The sequence below is a fragment of the Gymnogyps californianus genome, chromosome 27 (genome assembly GCF_018139145.2).
Source record: "Gymnogyps californianus isolate 813 chromosome 27, ASM1813914v2, whole genome shotgun sequence".
In the NCBI taxonomy this organism is placed as follows: domain Eukaryota; kingdom Metazoa; phylum Chordata; class Aves; order Accipitriformes; family Cathartidae; genus Gymnogyps; species Gymnogyps californianus.
The window spans coordinates 6,480,567-6,502,710 of record NC_059497.1 but is presented as its reverse complement, the minus strand read 5'-3'; the positions used below and the strand labels follow the sequence as shown (position 1 = coordinate 6,502,710).

Here is a 22,144-nt window from a genome sequence, read left to right as displayed (position 1 = left end):
AAGCCCGTGTTTATAAATGTTAGGAATAACGAGCCTTTGTAAAGAAGAGTATCGTTGTGTGTATCTGTTTATAACCGCCATATGCAATGGGGGGACTCAACCTAAAATTGGCAATTTTTATACTCATGGGTAAAAATAGGTTGTGACCAGTTTTTAGTGTGGCAGTATTTGGTGCGTGGATCAGGTAGAATTGGACAAAACTCTGCAAGGGGGTTAAACTGCACAACTCACACCGACTTTCGGTGGAAGACAGGGGACTAAGCCTGTAGGAAGATCCTACTCACCACGTGTGCGCATGTATGTTGCCTGCATGCACACATACACAGCGACACGTACGTAGTTACACAGACACACTCTTTGCAAAAAAAAAATAATTATTGACATCAAGAAAGTATAACCTCAATAAAAGTCCCTTCTCCCCCTAAAAAGAAGAAAATGCTTAAAAATACCAGTATCATCCACATGAAATCCATATGTTTAGTTTGCTTTACAGTTGAGTTAAACTCAGAAACACTCTACATCTTTAACATCCTAAGTAATTGTGAAAGGGTTGTCTTCCTGGACATGAACCAATTCCAAATTCTGAAATGGAGAAAAACAAAGAAAAACCAAAACCCCAGGCAATTAAAGCATTCAAGAAATCTTTTCATTACATTCAAAACCAACTTTTAATCTTTTTTCTTGGCCTGTACCCAGTTTCTGTACCGCCCATAGCTTTTCACCCTAGACTTCCATGCTCCTCTGAGTCTCAGTGGAAACATCCCAACAGAGCAAGAAGTGAAATCCATACCTGGGCAGAGGAAAGAAATGGGCTTTTGCACCATTTTCTCTTACATCAGGACTGTGCTTAGTTTGATCGCAAATAGCATGTTGGGGAAGGGAGCAAATAATTCATTCTGTATAATCTCAATCCCCATCATAGAGACATGTGATATTTGAAAAGTGTTTAAAGCTTTTCCCTTCAGTGGGAATTAAGAATCAAAAGTACCTTACAGATTCAATCCTCATTTCACACTGAATAAAAAACCATAACGATGCCCTGAAAATTCTGCCCATGATATCTCTAACCTGGTTTCTCTGTTGGGATTTTTCAGATGACAGCATGTAGTTCCAAATTTTGACATGAGGCTTACAAGTGGATTATTAAGTGCTCAAAAAATCCCTAAGGGCGATGGTTAATGCCATAGCGTGTGCTGGAATTAATTGCATGTTACTGACACTATCTGGATAACATTATTCAAAATTCAGGAATGAAAGTACTGTCAGAGAGATTCCTGTGAAAAACCCCACCTGAGAGGATCTGGCAAAATGCAATTAATCAGTTATTGCTTGGCAAAGTAAGTAAGAAAGACACATGAGGTGTAGTCAAGTCCAGCAGCTTTGTCTGTCCTCTGGCATCTGCGCTGAGCATGTCTAAAATGCACAGCTGCCTAGCGTGGGCAACATCTGCTCCAAACCCGGGAACCGCACGACTTCTGACCTTTCATCAGAACAAATGCTTTGCAGTTTGGGCTGATAAGGTTTGTGATGAAAATCTCACAAACCCACTTTAGGGGAGATTAAAAATAGCAAAAAGCTCATGGGGTTCACGTGCCGCTCCTTTGCCCCCAAAACCACCCCTGCCCCATGCACGAGGGCCCCGTTCTCACCTGCAGCCTGAACGTGCATGGAGAGGCTCCTAAAATCTGGAGGACAGGGTCCTGAAGGTCGTTCCAGCTAAAGATCCCATCATGTTCTTATCAAATCCTTGCTGAAAAAGCAGACGTATATGAAGTGCAGTGAGTGCATATCAATTTCAAAACTGATAGCTATCTATTGCCGTGAGAGAGAGCCTCCTGCCCCACTTCAACAGCTGTCCTCCACTTAAAAAGTGTGCTTCATTCTCAAACAACCTCCTCTGTCCTCCCTCTGTGTGCCTTCAACACATCACCCTTATTGATGGCCTTCATCTTCTTTGCATTGCTTTCCATCCGCCACGAGCTGGACTTCTCCAGCTTCACCGGAGGAAACCTTTACTTAATCATTCACTGAATATTATTTCATCTTATTCCTCATCCTGGAAAAAACAGCAAAGATATATGCATGATGCATCTATCCTTGCAGACTCCCATCCTTCTCGTCTGATGTATACCTATGCAATGAACATCTGTGTGAACACAGGAGTGACTCAGTCACATCAAAATGAGTTGGCACAGGCTCCTGAGCAGAGCCTGGCGCAAAGCTACACAAGCTCCTATGGAGAAAGTCCCTAACCGTTAATATGAGAATGATATTTAGGTACTCCCTACCTTCCTGCCCCCAGGGTACTCCCCTTTGTGGATGTTACTCCTTCTCTTTAATTTGGCCCTTTACTCTCTGCAGGTGCTGCTGCTGTTGAGTTGGAAAAACCCAGCTGGTTCAAAGAAAGCCACTGGGAGCTGGAAGCTGGCTCAGCGCCCCGTCGGGCTCTGCACTTTCACAGTTTCTGTTGCAGGGAGCAAAACAAATCCTAAATACTCCTCTTCTTGGTTTAAAAGATTACCCTGACTGTAAGGGTGATGTAACCACAGGGTAGGGTTATGGACACAAAAGAAAATGGGGGGAAAGAGAGGAGGAACCTTGCCAGGGATCTGTTGGGACACGCTGATCCTACACGATGGACTGTAGTGAAGGGAATCTCCCAAGCTAGTGCGAAACGTCCAGGTCTGTTCCCAGCACAGAGCAATGCTGTGCACACAGGACAGCATCGACTCCAGGAGCATCATGGAAAAGCCCACCTAAGCTAGCATCATCCCCAGGGTGCAAGCTGCCCGACACAGACACCCCGCCGTCCACTTAGTCCCTAAAGTCATTCCTGGCAGCTGCGGTTGCGACTCGCTGCCTCTTGCTCAGATCTTAGGCGGGTGCCCATGTGCTGAGAGCATCGTGGTCCTCCCAGCGCCCCGGGCTCCTCCCAGCCACTGCCCGTACTCGCTGCTGAATCATGGCCTTCGCAAACTCACCGACTTCAGCGAGTGAGTCAAGACCAGGGTTGTTCTTGTCAGCCGAAAAGCAGAAGCGTTTTCCTTACCTGCTTGAGGACACTCTGGAGCTCCCTGTTCGACCAAAGATCTGTCAGGAGGAGGCGAGCAGCTTCGGCCGCTTTTGGACAGGAGCTGGGAAGATGAAAGCAACCCCGGTGAATTATGGCAGGTCGCAGAGCAGCAACCCACATGCGTTACCGACAGCCTTTAAATAAGCCCATCTCCAGCTGGGAGGCTGGCTAGACTTGACAGAAGACTGTCAATAAAACCTTCCTTGCTCTCTCAGCAATGTTACGTGACAACAACCTCGGGGACCAGAACAGGACAAATGAAAAAGAGGGGAGGAGTTGAGTGGAAAAATGAGCATTAAACTGAGCTGAAGGAGTGTTTCTGGAGTGTGAAATTTGGGAGCGTGAAAGAGAAGGGAAATAGTGCCAATCCTTCCCTGGAGTCTGTAGGGACAGCGTGGGTGAATCTCTTGGGAGGGCAGCAGAGGAACGGGCTCCGTGCTGCCTGGTGAGGACGAAGGAGAGGGGAGCATTTGTAATAACAACATCTGCAACCATAAGTCCTTACTCAGCACAAGTTAATAGATACTTGCTCACGTAACAGCTCCGAAACCATGAGTCATAGCAGTACCTTTTATAATTTTGGAACATTTCATAGGACAACCTAGATATAAACCTCCTTGCTGGTTCTTATCACTGCTCCTGATCTTCTGGACCTCCTCCTGTCTGTGGGAGACTCCTGATCTGGGTTCAGTGCAACAGCCCCAGCCTGTCTCAGCCAGGGTGATGGAGAGGTACGAGACCAGACTCGGGACCCTCCCTGGATGATACAGCTTCACAAAACATTGTGTCCTCAAAACAGTCCTCATCAGACTATGAGAAATGGGACTGACAGTGGTCATCAGGAACCTGGGACCTGCAAGCACCGTACTCTGAGTGTGAAGGGGCAGGAATGTAACCGCATTCAGTAAATTTGGGGGTATTTCTCTAACATACACAGCAGTTGTTATCAAAGAAATTAGCAAGTTTAACTTGGTCATAAACTCCAAAGGGATTGTGCAGCTCATACATGTTGGTATTGTGTGGAGGACTGGGGGAGCTGCAGACAATCAGCAATTCTTGAGCAATATTTTGGGACAGAAGAACTAGGTTTTATTGCAAAATCACTTTGCTGGTTATAACCATCCTATGCCCTGTCACCAGAATGACTATGTTTAAAAAAAATTTTGTGGCTGAAATATTGTTTGTGGCTGAAAAGCCATTAGAAAACAGTAAACCCAAAGGTATCTATGATTAGATGGTCAGTGCATGTCCTGGACACTTTTTCAAGGCTATGTTGTTTCATGTCGTTTCTCTCTTTCTAAGCTAGAGTAATTTTCTTTTTTTTTATTATTTGCTTCTAATGATGCCCAATAGATACTTTTTGCCATTATGTCTTTCAGAGAACACCTCAAAAGATTTTCTCTTTTCAAACCAAAATTACCAGCATCTGGTATCTCAGCTATTTACAAATTCAGACAAAAGAATTTCTCCACTCTTAATTTGAAGGATTGATACTGACTCTGTTTCATACAGCATCTACTGCTACTATTTAGGTATAAAAAAATTAAGCATGAACTGATGGAGCTGTGATGACAACTTCAATATGTAAAGTAGCATACCCTAAACAAAAGTGCTGGGAATAGTGTGTGCCTATAGCAGTGTATAACATGGAGCAGAATGTCAAGGACAGCTGATTTGGGGAAAAATTTTCTTAAAAACAAGTTGCCTGAAAATCAAAGTTGATTTTAAGCACAGTCTATTTTTTACAAACAGAATTATTCGTAAAAATTTGTGGAAAGACAACAAGGAAGGTGTCCACTGGTGGCAGTGGCAGCAGTCATCCAGAAAACTATTGACTCAACAAAACACAAACAAGAACCTAATCAGAAGGAGGTGGTGGGGCAGGGGGGGAAGCATGAGGGCAGCAAAAAACCCAGGATTTTGTACATGCATATCAAATAATGGGGGAAAATAATGTTTCCTCAAAGGACAAAAATATCTAGAACCTTATGTATGTCATAGGACATGCCACGGAATTCCTGGAAAAAGGATTTCTTCAGGATGTCATAAGTTGGTATCAAGGTGCAATCTTTGGAAGAAATGGGAAATTGGAAATGTGTGGATGAGAAGAACTCTCTTCCACAGAAAAGAATCAAGGAAAGACCTGAGTTTCTTGAAAGACGAATTTTGGTAAAATGTTATGGTAGAATTAAACTGCAAAATTAAATTGTACAATAGAAAAGGTGTGAAAAGTGAATGAACAAAGAGAAACTGAAACAGATCAGTGATAAAGGGATTGTGAGATGAACTGCAAACCTGATGCTCTAAAGTACAGAAAGAGATTTTGGAGAAAAGCTTTTAGTGCAGCCAGTAGAATTATTGAGAAAAATGATAATTTTATTAGTGAAATAATGTCACTTGAAAATGAGCAGGAGAATATTTTTCAGACAGTTGGAGAAGAAAGATGAAAAGGACATCAGACATCACAATAAATCAGTAACAGTAGCTTGATTTTCAGAAATACCAACAAATAAAGAAGGTAATAGTCAATATTTGGGCAACTTGGATCAAAAATAACAAAGAGTGAACGAACACCATCATCACTATGAAGCCCATGTCATAGATGAGGATCTATGCAGGAGACAGAGACAATTATTTAATTGGGATGCTCCAGGAAGGAGAAGAAACCGCAGCTATCAGATAAACGGCTGAACCGTTTATGCCTTTCACTCAGAATACAGCTACAAAAACATCAAGAAAAAGAAACCTCAGCTTTGAGGAGCACTGGTTGGCATTTGAGAAGAACATGGGAAAGGAAAAGATCCATGACTTGTCTGTAACCTGGAAGCTCTGTCTAAAATATGAATACAAGATTGTTTGAGCATGTTAGACTAATGACTTACAGCTTCAAATGCAATGAGACCAGTTCAGGAATTTGTTGGGTGGCAGAAGAAACGTGTGCCAGGGAGGCACTATGCAGATACACCAACCAAATCTACACCAATGCTGGAGGTAAGGGAAGTGTGTCCACAGGGAAACTGAGGCAGATTAACAAAGAAAACTCTGCAAAATACTAACAAGGTGCAACATGGCATGGTGTTCTCCATGGTGATTTGGTCACCACTGAGACCTCCTCTGTTCTCTATTTCTGCTGGCTGTGGTGCTGGGAAGGAGGAGGTTGATAGCATGGGACTCATCACATTCAGCATCAGTGTGGGGAGCATAGGGTCTGCATCCAGCCCAGGCAACAGCCCCCAGTAGAGGTGTTGGATCTGGTTATTACCATCAGGGAGTGGGTGAGGCTTTTTCTAATGTTGGACTGGACAAATCCCACCCTAAAATTTCTTGTTGATCTTCACAGGCTACACACGAAAGTGGGAAAAGTTAGCTAACTTGTGAACTTGCAAGTGTCCAGTTCACTAGAGGGGAGATCTCTTTCACATCTGCTCTATGGGAACAGTCTGAAATGATACGGCTTGAATAAGTAAGATTAGTCCTGGGTGTAAATTGTTGTCATTTTTTCATAAGAATTGAGCAGCATAAAAATCTTTGGGGACAGAAATGAATAATGGAGGAAAAGGAACAATTCATGTTTTGGACGTCATAAGAACTGGGGAGTTTCTCAGAAGGAATTTGTGATATAGACAGGAGGAACACACTGAAGACATCTCCAGAGTTTAGTAACTCCTCGCAGTTTAGTGACTCATTGCAAACAAAGCTCATCACACAAAGCAGTCAAGACAATTAAGGTAAGCACAACCCCAGTTGTGCAACACTTTGCTCAAGTAGTAAATTAGCTGACGACCAGTCTGAGGGATCCAAAGTGGGACTTCAGGCAAAAGTAAATACCATTAAAAACAACGAAGACTTAGAAGAGGGCTGGGTTTCATGTTAATTGGGCTTGTTGTAGAGTGGAAGCATACAAAAGCAGCAAACTGACCGATGTTCATTGGCTGAGGTCCAAACTAAACAAGGAGGCGACTTCTAATGACTGAGAGTCTCTCTGCTGCCATGAAACAAGTGGTAGATTGTAAGTGGTTTATCAAAGGATGATGGAGAAGGCGTGTGAATGTCTTTTCACAACAGAAAACAATAGGTTACTTGTATAAGGTATTTTAAAACAAAGACAGATGGTAGAAGAGATGAAAGTCTAGGAAGGAGAATATACGGTCAAAGATCATGTAAATTTAACACCAGTTTGGCCAGAAATGAACATGTAGCTTGGCAAGGGTTGACAAACTTTTGCACAGGGCTGTAGTAGGGAGTATGGATAACAAGCAGGACAGAATTACTGCCACCAAAACTGAAACCAAGTCCTAGAAGAAAAAGTAGTAAAATGTTGATATTGCTCAGTTGTAAAATATATGTGAGTAGACCATGGGACGTACTTATAATAACACATATATATATGTGTCATCACAGCTGCATCTTTGCCACTTGAGGTGGATGTTTCAACAGAAAGATGAAAAAATCTGAACATTAAAGCTCAGCATATATCAGCGGTGCTTGAATCTCAGACCCGACCTTCATGATAAGGTTTGCAGGAAGCTGTGAGTGGGAAGCCCAGGGGCTGGCAAGTCAGGCTGTGTACTAACATCCTCTGTTTTGAGAACTGGAATTTTTAAAAGGGTTTAAGACATTGGTGCTTCGGTTCTTTTTAGAATTTCTTAAAATTCAACCAGCAAATTTCCTGAGGCCCCTTTACAAATCCCACCCTGGATGGCTCATGCCTGTTTCCAAGAAACCAGCGCTGTGGATTTCTGTCTACCAACCTGCTTGAATTTTTTTGGCTCTCAATTTATAAGCATAGGGAAAGAATAGTGCTTTACTATGGCTTTGAAGGGTGCTGGGAAGGCTCTGGGGTTAATCTGGCTTTGCACAGAGTGTATGGGCTCAAAAATGTCTGCGCATGACCCTCTCCATGCCTTCTGCCCCAAACTCACCCATTTCGGCACAGGCTTACTACATTATTTAGCATGTTGCTTGTCAAGTAAGACTTTCCCAGGTGTGGGTTGGACATGATGAGGTTCCTCAGAGTGTAACAAGCTGATGTCATGATCTCGCCATAGCTGTTGGTATTTCCAGACTGGAATGACAGGAGACGTGATACATCTGGGAGCACCTGGTGAGCTAAAGAGGTGGAATGTTCCAATCAACATTTAAATAAAACCTAGCATAAGTGAATGATACTATTTGTGTTAGCAGTATTCAATGCAAGAACGCAGTGTTATCTCTGGAAGGAGGCACATAATGTTGGACAGTAATGGCATAATAGTCATCACTTGATTTTCAGAGACAAAATGAGTGCTGTAGGCCTCTGGAAGGGCAATGATATTTGTCATGGGTAGTCAAGTCCAACTCAGTTCCCAAAATACTATCATCTCATGATCCTGCAGATTTGTCATTGTCTATAAAGCACACCACATGCTTGTAGAGACTTTGAGATAGCACACATTTTGTTAATTAAGCCTGCAGATATCACCTGTAATTGTCCTTTTGGCCAGAAGAAATGACACTGCTTTGCCCAATTTCGGAGCTTGACTAAGTCCTATTATGGGGTTTACAAAGCGAAATGGGCAGATATTAGAGAGTTAGAAACTAGACATTGTTCTGGAATCCACTGTGGTGGAAATTACTTACCCATGGTTTTGTGGAGAACAGGATGCCGGGACATGTTGCTCAGCAAAGAAGCCCCAGACCGGACAACTTCAGAGCTGTTGGACTGGAGGAGCCGTGCTATACGAGGCAAACCCTTTTCCTTCAAACCAATCAATTGGCTCATTGCGTTGGACATCTAGGAGACAGAACAGAGATGTCTCATGACTTCTAATGCCAGAAGGACACAACTGGAATGATGGATGGGGCCAGACAAACATGACTACACTATAAAATAAGCATCTGTATAGTACCTTCTTCTACTACCATAATCCCACTTCCTTTGTCATTTACCCCTCTTCTCCACAGACATTTGCAAAGTCAGTCTCTGATCTCCTGTGATACAACTGGTACTTCTGTCCTCTTTCTGGAGCCTGAGTGGGTACAGTTGCTTACTCAACTGATATTCCCAAAAGCTGGAGGTTTTACCTTCATGTCCACATTGCCCTTGCCCTTCACAACGCCCTTGCAGCTCCCTGCCATGCCACAAGTAATAGACAGCGATGGAATAGGAACAGCTAATGGATACCTTTAAAAAATCTGAAGACCAAAAATACTCATCTTGGATTCTGATCTTGTGTTTGCTTATGTAAATCTAGAAGATCGCAGGACATAGCCAATGCAGATGAGTGTTCATGGATGTTGAAGCCCATACCCTTAATAAATTGCCCTCTTATTGACAGAGTTTAAACTGAACTCCTCAGCTACTGCCCCACCAGAAAGGCTGCTGGAGATTGTTGCACCACCAGTGACACATGTCCATCAACAGTGACATGGGAATGGAGGGAACGGGCTGGAAGGCAACCCTCTTCCAGTGGGATGAGACCCAATTTCTCTCCCATGCTCCAGGAAGCACATGTGCCACATTACAGATTCAAACCAGCAGGTCTGGGATGTGTAAAGTGGATTCTGAGAAGAGATTCGGAGCTCTATAAGCTAAAGGATTATAGTAAGCTTTGTAAGCTTGTCCCCAGTTTCCCTTTCCTTCAGGTGACAGCAAACCCAGCAACCCACCCCAACTCCAGCTCTGAGCTGGAGTAAGACCCTTGAAAGGAGAAGCCACTTCTGCACATCCAGGGAAATTCCAACCATTCCGTTCCAGAAGGCTGAAATAAATTTCTTCAACGCTGTCAGAGCTGGATTTTGTTTGTTTGTTTTCTTCCCCCCTGCCCAAAAGACATTCTTGTGTAATGATGTTGATTGCTGAAAGGCTTTTCATTTCCGTGGAACACATAGCTCCAGCCCCATTTCTCTGATCAGCTCTACCCATACTATGACAGCCTCTCTCCGCCTTGTTGTTAGTGCCACTGCTTAGTTAAACTGCAAAAAAAAAAAGTTCCCAAAGTATTTCACATTGAAAGACTTGTAACAAAAGCTCCCAGAAGATCAGAGCTGGCAGGTTAATGCTGTCCTAGCAGCGAAGGCTCCTTTCGTGAGTCACTCCGTGTTTCTGGGTGGAACGCTTCGCACATGTGACACGCCTCTCCTACGTATGAAATAATTATCTCTTTATCTCCCTAGCCATCTTATTTAAATTGGAATTGATGAAGTTCGACACAAACAGACAAGTCGAGGTTTGTCCATGTGAACGCAGCCTGTGAGGACATGCCCACAGTAGTGATATTGGGCACAGCAGAGCTGCTGTCATGACGTGTCCCTCGCCGTGCCCTAGCTCCTGCAATACCCATGGCATCACGCAGCCCGTGTCACCTCCGTGCTGTCATACCTACGGGTTAGGACATCTGTCAGAGCTCTTCTACAAGCAGCTGTGATGTGAGGACAAGCCACAATCCACAGCACAACCCACCCTGTTATTAGAGCCACCTCCCACTTAAAAAACACACACAGGCGGTGGCGCATGCACAACCTTTCTCTCTCCTTTAATGACATCTGTCCACATGTGCACATCTGGGCACATCCTCACTGATGTCCTGGGGGGAGGGTGCCAATACCAGTAGATGCTGGTAGTATGACCAACAGATTGGGGAAATCTGGAAACCCAGTGTATGGATCTGGGATAGACCCTTGGGGTACTGATTACAGCCCCCCATAAGACCCTATTTTTGGCAATAATAAATACCTCAGCTGGAGCATCCACTGTGGAAAGACTTGCAATAGTGCCCTGAGGTTTAAGGAGGACATTTTCCTTTCTGATTACTGTAAAGTACTGACATGTTTGGCTGCACACGTGCGGAGGAGAGAGGAGCGCTTACCAGCCCTCGGCTCGCAGTGAGGTTCTGCAGAGCTCCAGCACAAGCTTCCAGGGTGGCATCCTTCTTGCTCTGATCCATCAGGGACAGGTAGGTGCGGATGGCATCAGAGTGGTAGAGCCAGCTCGGTCCTTTGGGTTTAAAATCCTCCTCAGGAAGGGGGACACCGTACTCATCGTTCTACAAAGAGATGAGAAACTGGAAGCTCAGATCCTGCTCTTTGCTTGCAGCCCCTGCCTGGGGCTGAATATCACATTTCCAAGCCCTCTGCGGCACATCTTACCTCCATTTTACCACTCCTGCTGTTGAAACAGCCTGTGAGAGTTTTGTCCATATAAACGCTCCGGGCCATGTGGTTGAGCTGGGTGTATTTGTTGGGAACTTCGGCATCCAGGCGGTAGGAGAGGTTGTGCAGGATGCAGATGCAATTCTCCACAGACTGAAATCACCCCCAGAATAAAAATGCAAGCATCACATAAGGCAGAAAAATATGGAGCAGCACCTGCTATAGCTACAGAGAGGACATACACTGTGCCATAATTAGCTTTTTTAGCAGTTGTACTACATGAGCTCCTGACCCTGCTTAAGGTAGCAATGGATGGGAAGGAAGAAGGAGGTAGAGCAGACATGAATGAAGGCCCTGTAGCCCAAATGCTGTATTGTGGATCTCAGTGAGCTGCCTGACTCAGTGAACCTTGTTAGGTCCCACTGCCACAGACAAGTTGATAAACAGGAAAAGAGAGTGCCGTTGTATCAAACTGCCCACCATGAAATGCCAAATCTTGAAAGTCTTCCTGTTGCCATAGTCAACTTTCAATGACTTTATTCAAGTCACAACTACAGATTAGGGGACACTTTTTACCAAGAACAGGCTTTTAAGCCTCCTTTACCTGGATGTCAGAGTGCCTAATGTAAAGAGCAAGGGAGTATTTTCACTAGATACCTGTAACCAACACCAAAACACGCAGTTACATTTCCAAAGAGCTGTGTTCAGTATGTGCTGCTGAAACTGGTCTTCTTGCAAAAGCTGTCCCCAAAAGAGGATTTGCTCAATCCCGAGCTCATTTGAAATAATTTTGGTACTTTGCTGGGCATTGAGGACTTTAGGGTGTCTGGCTAGTATCACAGGTGTTGAACGCCTGAAAATGTGGCTATAAACACTATTTTGTCCAAGGTAACTGCCGTTGATACATAGCAATCAGAGTCACAGTCAGGGGACTGGCAGAAAGATGCCAGCTCCTGGCTTCTTGCTGCATGTGATGCCAATCTGGGGCTTATATACTTGAGTCCTGCTGGATGAAGAGATGTGATGGTGGGAAGAGCAAGAGATGGAGGTTAAGATGCTGGAAGGATCCCAAGGTGGCAGGGAAAGGGAGGAAAGCATATTGGGGGCTCAGGAGCCAAAATATTTTGCTGTGTCTCTGTGTTTGGTAAAGGGAAATTGTAAAACCCACCTGTACTTCAGGCCAAGAGCACAGAGGACTTGCAATCCTACAACAGATCGCACTGCGATTTGGAAGGACAAGAGCAGCCGCAAACACAGCCTCTTGTGTTTGTTTGAAAGGGATTTTGAGATATTCCCAAAGTTGCAGTTATTAGCTACAGGGCTGAACTCTAGCAAGCAGCTCAGGGTGAGCATCTGGTACCTTATCATCAGGTCGGTTAGAAGCCACGCAGTTCTGGGCATAAGTCATGACTGAATCGATCAAGCCAGGGTAATTCCTCATGGTCTGGCGCCCCATGTCTGCAGAACTCAAGTTTCTGAAGAAAGCCATTGCAGAGCATGTCAGGAGAGAAGGAGGAGAGAGGATTAGTTGGGTTCACTTACTTGTCTCTATGGACTCTGTTCTGGCTATGGCTGTAATTGAATTTAAGGATATTTTTGCAGATTCAGCAAGGCTGTTGTACTGCTCTCATTTTGGAGGCCTTCTGTAGGACTGCACTGGTGCATAGCTCTCTTGTTGCTCTTTAGGATTGATTTTATCTAGGAAAATGTCCTGTTAAGGAGCTCTGCATAGAAGACATCCTCCCAGTGAGAGTAACTATCAGCAATATTTTGCCTTAGAGGCTATGCACGTGACTTTACACAGACTCATTGCCTCCTTGGAGATGTTTCCAAAGAGAAGACTGAATAAAGACCATCTGCGATTATTGTGAAAATCGGGAAGGTGCATATGGTTGTAAGCATGGAGCTATGCAGGGTCAACAGCAATGTTTGTGTGGGAAACGGGAGCAGAGATGCTGAAGAGCAGCAATCGCTCTGACCAGAGGGATTGACCAGTTTGTAATGTTGTGTTGTATTCCTGAGCACTGATTGCTGCCAGGACAGGGGAGTTTTTCCAGTAACAGGAAATGTTTTTTGTTGTTTTGTTGGGTTTTTTTCTTCCCTGTTTTATTGCCTTGTAGCTTGCAAATGAAAAACAAAGAGAGGTTGGCAGTCGTTGTGAGATATTCACTCCAGGCATTCCAGAACTGGATTTGATGTTCACTGTGATTTGCAGCCTCCTCATTAACATGAATTCATCTGCAATCCAGAAATGCTTGAGCAGCAATGGCTCGAGCCCAGGGCAAACCCAAGGCTGTTCTCATCTCTGCGTTATGATGTGGCAGGGCACAGGGCAGTGAGTCAGAGCAATCCTGGCTCACCCCTCGGAGCAGGGGCTCCGGACCCAACCACGTTGCTTTCCTTACTCGGCTTGCTCCTCAGTTGTGCTCCCCTCAGCCTTTTGAGCTCCCTCGCTGACCTGCGTCTGGCAGTCTTCACCGGGGGTGTTGGATATTACTGCCACAGACTGTGGTAAGTCTCAGGAGACAGAGCCTGCCTTGAGTTAAACTCCACGGAGAGCTCCTTTTACAAGCTATTGTCATACCCTTTCCCTCATTTTAATGGGATATTTTGTGGCATCGGTGGGTTGAGATGGTCTTAAAAGTGGAGCACCTCATATGCAACGTACACCACACATCCCGACGTGCAACTGCACGGGAAGGTGCCTTCCAAGACACGGAAGGGAGCAGCACTCACTATCTTTCAGACACGGTTCCCAGCCACAGAAGACGATAGTATCACATCTCAAAAGGCCCCTGCTGTATTCACCCATTTCGTTTCGTAAGCAGATACAGCTCCTACTAGCTGCATGTCTGGTAAGGGTGTGGTCGGCGCTGCGCTCCCTCGGGGAGAGCTTCAGTTGATGAAAGTACCTAATTATACAGGGTATTTTTTTTTTCCCCACTTGTTCCCAGTGAGACAAGGAGCTCATATCCAAGTGGAGGAGGGTGGTAGGAGAAACAGCAAGTCAGGGCGAAGATCGTCTACAAAAGGGCTCCGGCTTTCCCGTGAAAAAAATAAACTACTCGGGGCTCAATCTGTACCTCCTGTTTTGCAGCTGACCCGCCTGATGAAATGAGCCAGGAAAAGTCCAGGGCAATGGGACTGCTCTGTACTAAAACAGTTATCAAAATCAGTGGGAAAATGCTTGTTTTCCCCACATAGAGTTCTGCCTTTTTGTCACCTAAAACCCAAACCAGTTTGTTTGCTAGCAACCAAAATTTTCTCTGGAAGCCTCACAAAAAAGCTACCAGGAAAAATATTTTTAAATATTTTACATGTAATTTTTTCTGCACCTTCTCTTAGTCAGGAAAACTTTCTCAAGGAGAATTTTTTATTACTACAATTAAGTGTGTCTTTAGCTTATTTTAAGAGGATTTAGACAGCTTCAGCTTTTGTCAACAGACACAAGCTACAGTAAGTCCCTGCTTGATGACTCACCTCAAACACCCTGTAGCATTGAAGAATACTTCTGGGTCAATAATTTCTCTTGTCCTATTGCAGCTGCCATCAGACCAACCAGAGAAAGGGATGATAACACAGTCTGTCAAGACGGGGAGGGCCTCCTGTATCAACTCTTCTTTTAATTCATCGGTGGAGGAGAGGTTCCAGAGCAGTCCTAGGAAGGAGGTGAGAGACAAGCTCAAGCAGAGGGTCACCACGCATTAGAAACTTTCTTTAGGTCAGAGTGAATTCCAGCAACAAAGTCCTTCTTCACTCCATCCCTCTTTGAACTAAGGGTGCAGAGGCTGCCCTAAACCCTAGTCTCTATCCATCCCTATGGGAGACAGGCAGGATGGGCACCAGGAGCATGGTATCATGTGGAGGTGGACATCTAAGCATCCTCCTTCCTCCCAAAATTGGTGTTTGTTGCCATTAGGTTGCAGGGGAAAGGCATCTCTCCAGGGATCTCGTAAAGGCTTGCACACAAGACCTCAGTCGCAGCTGAGGGTGACCTGCACCAACAAACTCACGTCAATCCTTCAAGAAAAGGTGAGACACCAATGAGATAACCTGCCCAACCGTATTGGGATTGCCAGCACCCTTGGTCTTCCCTGGGAATGGCACAGGGGCCAGGGATGCAGGAAGGGATGGGAATGGCAGGGTGACCACAGCTGTGGGGGGAAACCTGAGGCAGGTGCTTCCCCAATGGGCATTTGTGATGTGAGGAACCCTTATGGGACATCGAAGGGCCAGGACCTCCTCTGCCTTCCGTTTTAGGTTGCCATTTGGTGCGACAGGAGCATAAAACATTCTCTTTGTGGTATGGCAGCACCATGGCTACCGGGCCTTTGCACGCTGGAGCAACACGGACCAGAGGCAGGGAGGAGCATGGTCCTTGCTGAGGGCTGAGCAGTCTGCTGTGTACCTGTCAGTTGTTTCTGAATTTCAGTGTTCCCTGTTCTCCGTAGGAGGCTCACGCTCTCCCTTATCCCATTCTGCCGCCGGGTTTCTATCTTGTTGGTTGGATTCTTGAAGACCAAATTTCGGAGGGCTCCAGCTGCCGCCCGCTGTACGTTCTGGTTTGTGCTGCGCAGCAGCTCGACGAGCTTGGCAATTCCTCCCAGCCGATAGACCTGTACCAGGAAAGACATGCTGCCATCAGCATGGTGTGCAGAGCATTGCCGGGACAGGGACAACTAGAACTGTCATGGCAATGCAAGGAGTCAACGTGGCATACACTCAGGGGAGCTGGAAAAGCAGACCTGGCAGTAAAGGCTGGCTAGAGCTTGCAGATGGCATGTCTGGTTCAGGCCATAGGTCATGAGCACAAAGGTGCTGGCCTTGAGGTTGGAGCTTAAACTCTAGAAGTGGATGTCTATGAGTAATAGCCATGGACCAAATCCTTTGCTGATGTAAATGTGCTTGCTCCCACAAACTTTCACCTACCTCCATCAGTTTGCATCAGGTGAAAATGTTGCTCTGCCTATCTGTAGAGGCCATTTATAGCAATATAATGACATGATGTGGTAATTTATCTGCATCCTGAAATCACAGGCTGAGCTTAGAGGGATGGTCATAGTACAGTGTAAACACCCTCGAGGTCAGCCAGAAGCAGTACTGGGCCATACTCCAGCACTCAACAGGGGCAGCATCGGAAAGGGGCATGAACCCTGACCTGCAGGACACCACACAGATGCTGGAGAGGTTTGAAGGCAAATTCCTCCAGCTGAGCTCTCCATAACGATGAGAGTTCCCGCTGTAGGATGTCCTCTGTACCAGGTCTCCCAGGGACATGATCCCGCATGGAGCCCCTCCTGGCACAAACCAACCCATCGGCTGCAGATTTGCTGACAATAGAAAATGAATGAGCACCTTTTAGAAAGGAAAGAAAACAAGTGTGCGCTCGGATGACTCACATACCTGCTCTGACACATCTTTCTGGGAAGCAGTGGGACAGGCCAGTGCTCAGAGAGTGTTTTCAATGGCAACGAGGGGTGTGGCCACCCCACAATTAGCGACTGTAACATGGGCTGGGGTACCTGCACCCTGTTCAGCCACAGCACGGGCACAGAGGTACATCCCCACACTGTGCCAGCATGTCCGGCTCCACTATTGTGCCAGAAAATGGAAAGCCACCTCTATAGGGATGGCATCTTGATAAACCCATGTTTGCATGACTGCAAACACGCCAAGGTGGGGATAAACTTTTGTGACAGTCTTGCTACAGCAGATCCATCCTTGAGACTGCCTCCTTTGCTGCATGTTGGCATAAATTTAGTGATCGGAGAGTAAGAGCATAAGAAAAATAAGTTGTGCTATAAGAAGGGTTTCTGTTTGATCAAATATCTTTGTACATGATCACTAATTAACCCATTGGCTTAGATGGCTGAAAATGGCTGAAATGGCTGGAAATGGCTGAAATGTCACTGAGCAATGCACAATGAAGATCACAGTGGGGATTTAGGGCAATTTTGTGTGGCTCTGACACTGCAGCTCTGAGATAGCAAAAGATTCCTGTGGAACCGGGTGCAACTGCATCCAGAAGAGGACACTGCATCCGGATGGCTGCTTCCGTATCGCCAAAACCCGTCAATCTGTGTCACAGCAGCTTATGATGATAATATGGACACAGTCTCCTCTGCTGCCTGGTAACTATTCCCCTGTGTTAAAATCCTGACTGACTGCTGTTGAGAGAAAGTGGCCACTCATAGTTGAAAAATCTAAATTAATTCCTGAGTGTGACTAATGAGGTCTAAGGCACCATCACGAAGATCAAGGGGACCTATGGATCCTTGCTACTGAGGAAAACCAGTTTCATCCATCTCATGTGCCATCACATCCAGTGTGAAGCAGAGCTCTGAAGGAGTTTGCTCACCTCTTGCTTGGCAGACTCATCCTGGAAGCAGGTGTGCTGAAGGTAGTAAGCACCCATGGCCTGGTATTTGTCATCAGAGGAGCACAGAAGTTGTATGGCTTTCTGGATGGTCATTGTACCGCCGTCTATCTCATCACCACATATTCTGTGTTAAAGAGAAATACAGCATTGGTTGAGTGCTCAGCCAAAAGGGCTACGTCAGTACTGGGCATTATTAGGAAGGAATCAATTAGAAAATGTAAAATATTATCACGTCGCTGCATAGACCACATGGTGCACCCCTAGTGCATTTCTCTGTCTCAAAAAAAGAGATGATAAAAGTGGAAAATATACAGTGGAGGACACTAAGGCTAATAAACTATGGATCTAGTCTATCCAGAAACAAAGGAGACAGACAGAAAATAAAAGCTCAGTTGAGGTGCTGGATGTCTGATCATGTCTAAAGTGGTAGGTTTAACGAACAGAGAACCAGTATTCTCTGTTCCTCAAATAAAAGAATTAGTGGACAAGAGTGAAACCATCCGTCAGGTTATTAGGACAATCTAAAGTAGGTAGATGCTTTTCCCACAGCATGCGATCCTTTGATGTGAGATGTGGTGCAAGCAAAAATGTGAGAGCAGTTGATGGTCTTGGGAGGCTAGAGCAGATCCCTTAGGAAAGGGTGAAAGGCATGTCTGGAGTGATGGGATGGACAAATGTTGAGTTTACGAAACAGTAATAATAGCACTGAGACATCCTGCTCCCAGGGTATGTTTACATTGTTAGTCTCCAAGCTCTTCATAAAAGTTGGCCACTGTCATCATCCCCTGTTATAGGTAAAGAATGTGCCTACAGACTCCAGAGGAAGGATATGAATACCTCTGGCTTGGAGCAGGACTGAAACCTTGGGAAAAATACAAACACCTGAAGATTTGTCCACTTGTTTAGAAATATGAAGGTCCTGCTCTCATTGGTTCATACTTATTTAGCATCATCTGTGATGTTTTAACCACATAAAATTAGAAAAGGGTACAAACTTTCAGACTGATGAAGGGGCTCTGAACTGCAAAGCTTGTCTGTGTTTCTGATTATATCAGTCTAATAAAAGTTACTATCTCTTCTTAGCATCCTTGCACCTTAGGCCTGCAGCTGGCTGCAGCAGGATCTCCACTCACAGCGGCAGTGTCTGTGTTAATTTGCATCAGAGTAAATGACCAAGCAAAGTTCAGGACTGAGAAGAGTCAAAACCCAAACTCCTGTTTGGTTATTACTATTTCAGCAGTGACGGGATACAAATGGGAAACGCTTTGTTAACAGTGGATGAAATCAAAAAGTGTGGGGGCTTTGCTAGGACAACTAGGTCATCATTGTGCCTGACTGATGTTATTCCCTGTTCAGGATCCAGTTGCGACTGATGAGTTTTGCCTGGAGATCGGGGAGATCAGTTCCTGTTTGATCCACATTAATTTGTATACAAGCTCTTGCTCCATGTCATGCTAGTGAGTGACTATGTAGAGGGGCTGATCATCTTCAGACAATCCGATAGACTAACAAAACAGAGTGTTTTTTACTAAGTTCTTTAAATGAACCTATTACATTTGAAGTATTAAATATTACTACGAGGGAGTGGCTTCTTCTAGGCATGGGATATGCAGACTCATTTTGATTGTGCCAAAGAAATGTTAAGAATAAAGGTCTAGAAAGGACACCCAAGTGTGGTCACCACCGCCAGCAGCTTACAATAAGATAAACTATTTTGTCCTTAAGCATCCAAAGGTTCACCTCCACACGGCACAGGCCAGCGAATAATATCCACAATTCTATAGCAAATTTCATACAGAATATCAAAAGCCAACAGCTATGTTGTGACACTGGAAGGCGGCATGAAAGACTGTTTTGTCTCCCCTACCCTCACTGGTATAAAGTCGCACCCCATTTAAATTACTCATTTAAGCACCTGTGTAGTCAATGGGGAGAAATAGGTGCTTCCAAAGAACAACTTGCCTTTGTGTCTTAGACATTTTTCCTAAGACAGGAAGACCTGCCCTCTGGAGATACCTCTGCCTCTGTTGGTGTACAGGAATGATAGACAACAGTCTTGGATTGGACCTTAAGCATTCAATGCCTAAGGTTAGATGAACCTCATTCCACTTTTTTTTCTACACTAACAATACAACATCACTTCATCATATGATTTTTCATCAGTTTGAGCCTCTTTCAAAACTTGGCTCCAAGAAACTTCCATTACACTTGCAACAAGGAAACACAAAACTGGAAAGACAAAGTTTAAACTAGAAACTATGGAACCTCAGAAATCTTTGGTTTAGATCCAGGATGCTGTGATTTTCTCTTAGTCTTTTTCATGCTCCTGAGACACACAATAGAGCTGAGACACTGATGAATTCAGCATGAGTAGCACCAGATGGACTTCTCCTTTGAGAATTCAGACCTGAGCTGGCAGTGTGGGGAGGGAGGTGTATTAATAAAAATACGAGGTCAGTTGCCATGCAGCATATGTAATCATGGTGATTTTTTTTTTCTTTTTAATTTACCAAATTGAGAAAACCCTTAAATCAGGTGCACTTTCTATGAGAAAGAAGGATGTCCACTTGGTCCAGCTACTCAAGGAAGGCAATTTTCTACACTTCCATTCTTTAGGAGGGCCAAATCCTCCTTCAGCAGGGAAAAACTAGGCATCCAGGCCCAGTTCTGTGTGGGAAAAGATGGGGAAGGTTCCATTTCCCCTGCTGGCTCACCAACAGGAGAAGTTCACAGAGAGTGAGCAGTTGGGCTCAGTCATGCCACATGAGAAGAAGCAGTGATTTCTCCTAGCTGAGAATATAATCACCCTGGCAAAGCCCATGCTAATAGGAGATTGTTCATCAGCCAGTCAGGGATATTCCTAACCAGATCTACACTAGGAGAACAACAGCCTGCTCCAAGACAAATTCTTGGACTGTGGCCATCTCCAACCTGGGCCAATGTGCCTGGTAGGAAGAGCTCCAAAGGTGGTTGTTCTTCCACAAGAAAGAAGCAATCAGAATAGGGAGAGACCTCAATTAGAAATGATTCAACAGGAGACAAATTAGATGATCACATTCAGGTGTGGAAGGGAAACAAACGCTTCAGAGGATCAGTATCACAGAAAGGCCAATTCCCTCATTCGATACGAATGCCTTTTGTTCACTTTGTATTAGCAGATTGGTTTGCGTTAATCAGATCTAAGTCTCCATCCTGGTTGTTAGGGCTACAAGTCCCAGGAGAGGAGGAAGCTAGAAAACGCTCACAAATTCCATCCAATCCAATTATTAATTAAAAAACTCAAAACAGAGTGTCTAGCACATTCAAGCCTTCCAGAGTCAGGCCACACTGGAGCAAACCCCGTAGCCATGCTCCACGCCAAGCAGCCACGTCCACCTCTGGGACATGGCACCAAGGTTTGGATGCCACTGAAAGCTCAACTGGTGCTTCCCCTCAGGCTTTGCTCGGTGGGTAGATACCAGGGAAGACGGGCACAGATTGACACTGAGCGAGGGAGGAGGGGATCCTCACCATGTGCAATGATATGAACCCTGCCAAGACAGCATCACGCACAGCTCCACAGCAATTGCTTTGGATGCAAATGCACAGTGCAGACAAGTTCACATCACAAGGAGCCAGCACTGTGAAACAGTCATTTTTAGAGGCAGTTTATCCCAAATAAGAACAAATCAAATGAAGGTGCCTATCATCATACTTGGTTCTGCTTTCATTGTGCGGCATAGTCCTGGAGAATTTATGTTTTGATACTGATTGCCTTTATTTATCCCAAAAGAGAGGAGATCAGAAAACACCCTCAGTACTGTTTCTGACTCTTTCAATAATTTTTGTATATTTTCACTGTTTATAGTATTTCCAGAGAGACTGAGCTCCTGCCTAGGGATGAATGGTTACAAGACACACACTGCACCCTGAACTTTAGCCACAGCTCACAGAGGCTCCTGCAGCTCAGCTGGGGCCAAATCAGCATACCATAGACAAATATGACCATATGGAAAATCCAGAGGGTTGCCGCAGCCTTTACTGCCTCCTCCATAGCTGCCAGCCAGGGTATTCAAGGCCTTTAACAGAGTAGCACCAAGATATTACAGATTTCCAGGTGCCTTGAGAGACACTTGCTTTCACGTCATCTCTAATGAGGTGTTTTAGTCTCTTTCTCCCATATACAGAGAACACCAAAGGGAAATGCATCCACGTCTTAAAATGAGGCCAAAGGTGCATGTGGTATTATGGAAGACAACGCATAGTGTAGGTGTCCATTAATGGCTCCTGATCTCTATCAGCAACCCTTGAGCTGGGGAATGTCTGCAGAAACCCCAGCTCACCTCTTCATCTTCACAAATGAGAGTACCCTGAATCCTTCACAAGGGGTGAGAATAGTCTGGCCTCTCACTAACGTCTCCAGCTCAGACACCTGAGTTTCCCCTGAAGTCAACCAAGAGGCACTGACTTTCTTAGGGGGGAACTCACTGACCTACCTCAGATTTCAGCTCCATTGGCCACCGACTGCATCTCTGCAAGGGCAACAGGGGCACCCAGCTCAGATGCAGGCATCTCCTAAAGAA

The 22,144-nt window shown here is 45.0% G+C and overlaps 1 protein-coding gene across 1 annotated transcript in view; it reads right to left on the bottom strand.

Annotated features, from left to right (window-relative positions):
• Positions 1 to 547: 547 nt before the first annotated feature.
• The window catches only part of PKP1 (plakophilin 1), a 43,533-nt gene continuing 21,936 nt past the window's right edge, over positions 548 to 22,144 (bottom strand). Inside the window, exons 4-14 of the mRNA XM_050911476.1 lie at positions 17,562 to 17,706; positions 15,612 to 15,819; positions 14,684 to 14,861; positions 12,564 to 12,678; positions 11,201 to 11,356; positions 10,921 to 11,097; positions 8,693 to 8,846; positions 7,996 to 8,182; positions 3,050 to 3,134; positions 1,650 to 1,750; positions 548 to 582 (exon numbers count right to left, since the gene is read on the bottom strand). Coding sequence (XP_050767433.1) covers positions 1,679 to 1,750; positions 3,050 to 3,134; positions 7,996 to 8,182; positions 8,693 to 8,846; positions 10,921 to 11,097; positions 11,201 to 11,356; positions 12,564 to 12,678; positions 14,684 to 14,861; positions 15,612 to 15,819; positions 17,562 to 17,706 — 1,477 coding nt within the window. The 3' untranslated portion in view covers positions 548 to 582; positions 1,650 to 1,678. The remainder of the gene's footprint in view (positions 583 to 1,649; positions 1,751 to 3,049; positions 3,135 to 7,995; positions 8,183 to 8,692; positions 8,847 to 10,920; positions 11,098 to 11,200; positions 11,357 to 12,563; positions 12,679 to 14,683; positions 14,862 to 15,611; positions 15,820 to 17,561; positions 17,707 to 22,144) is intronic.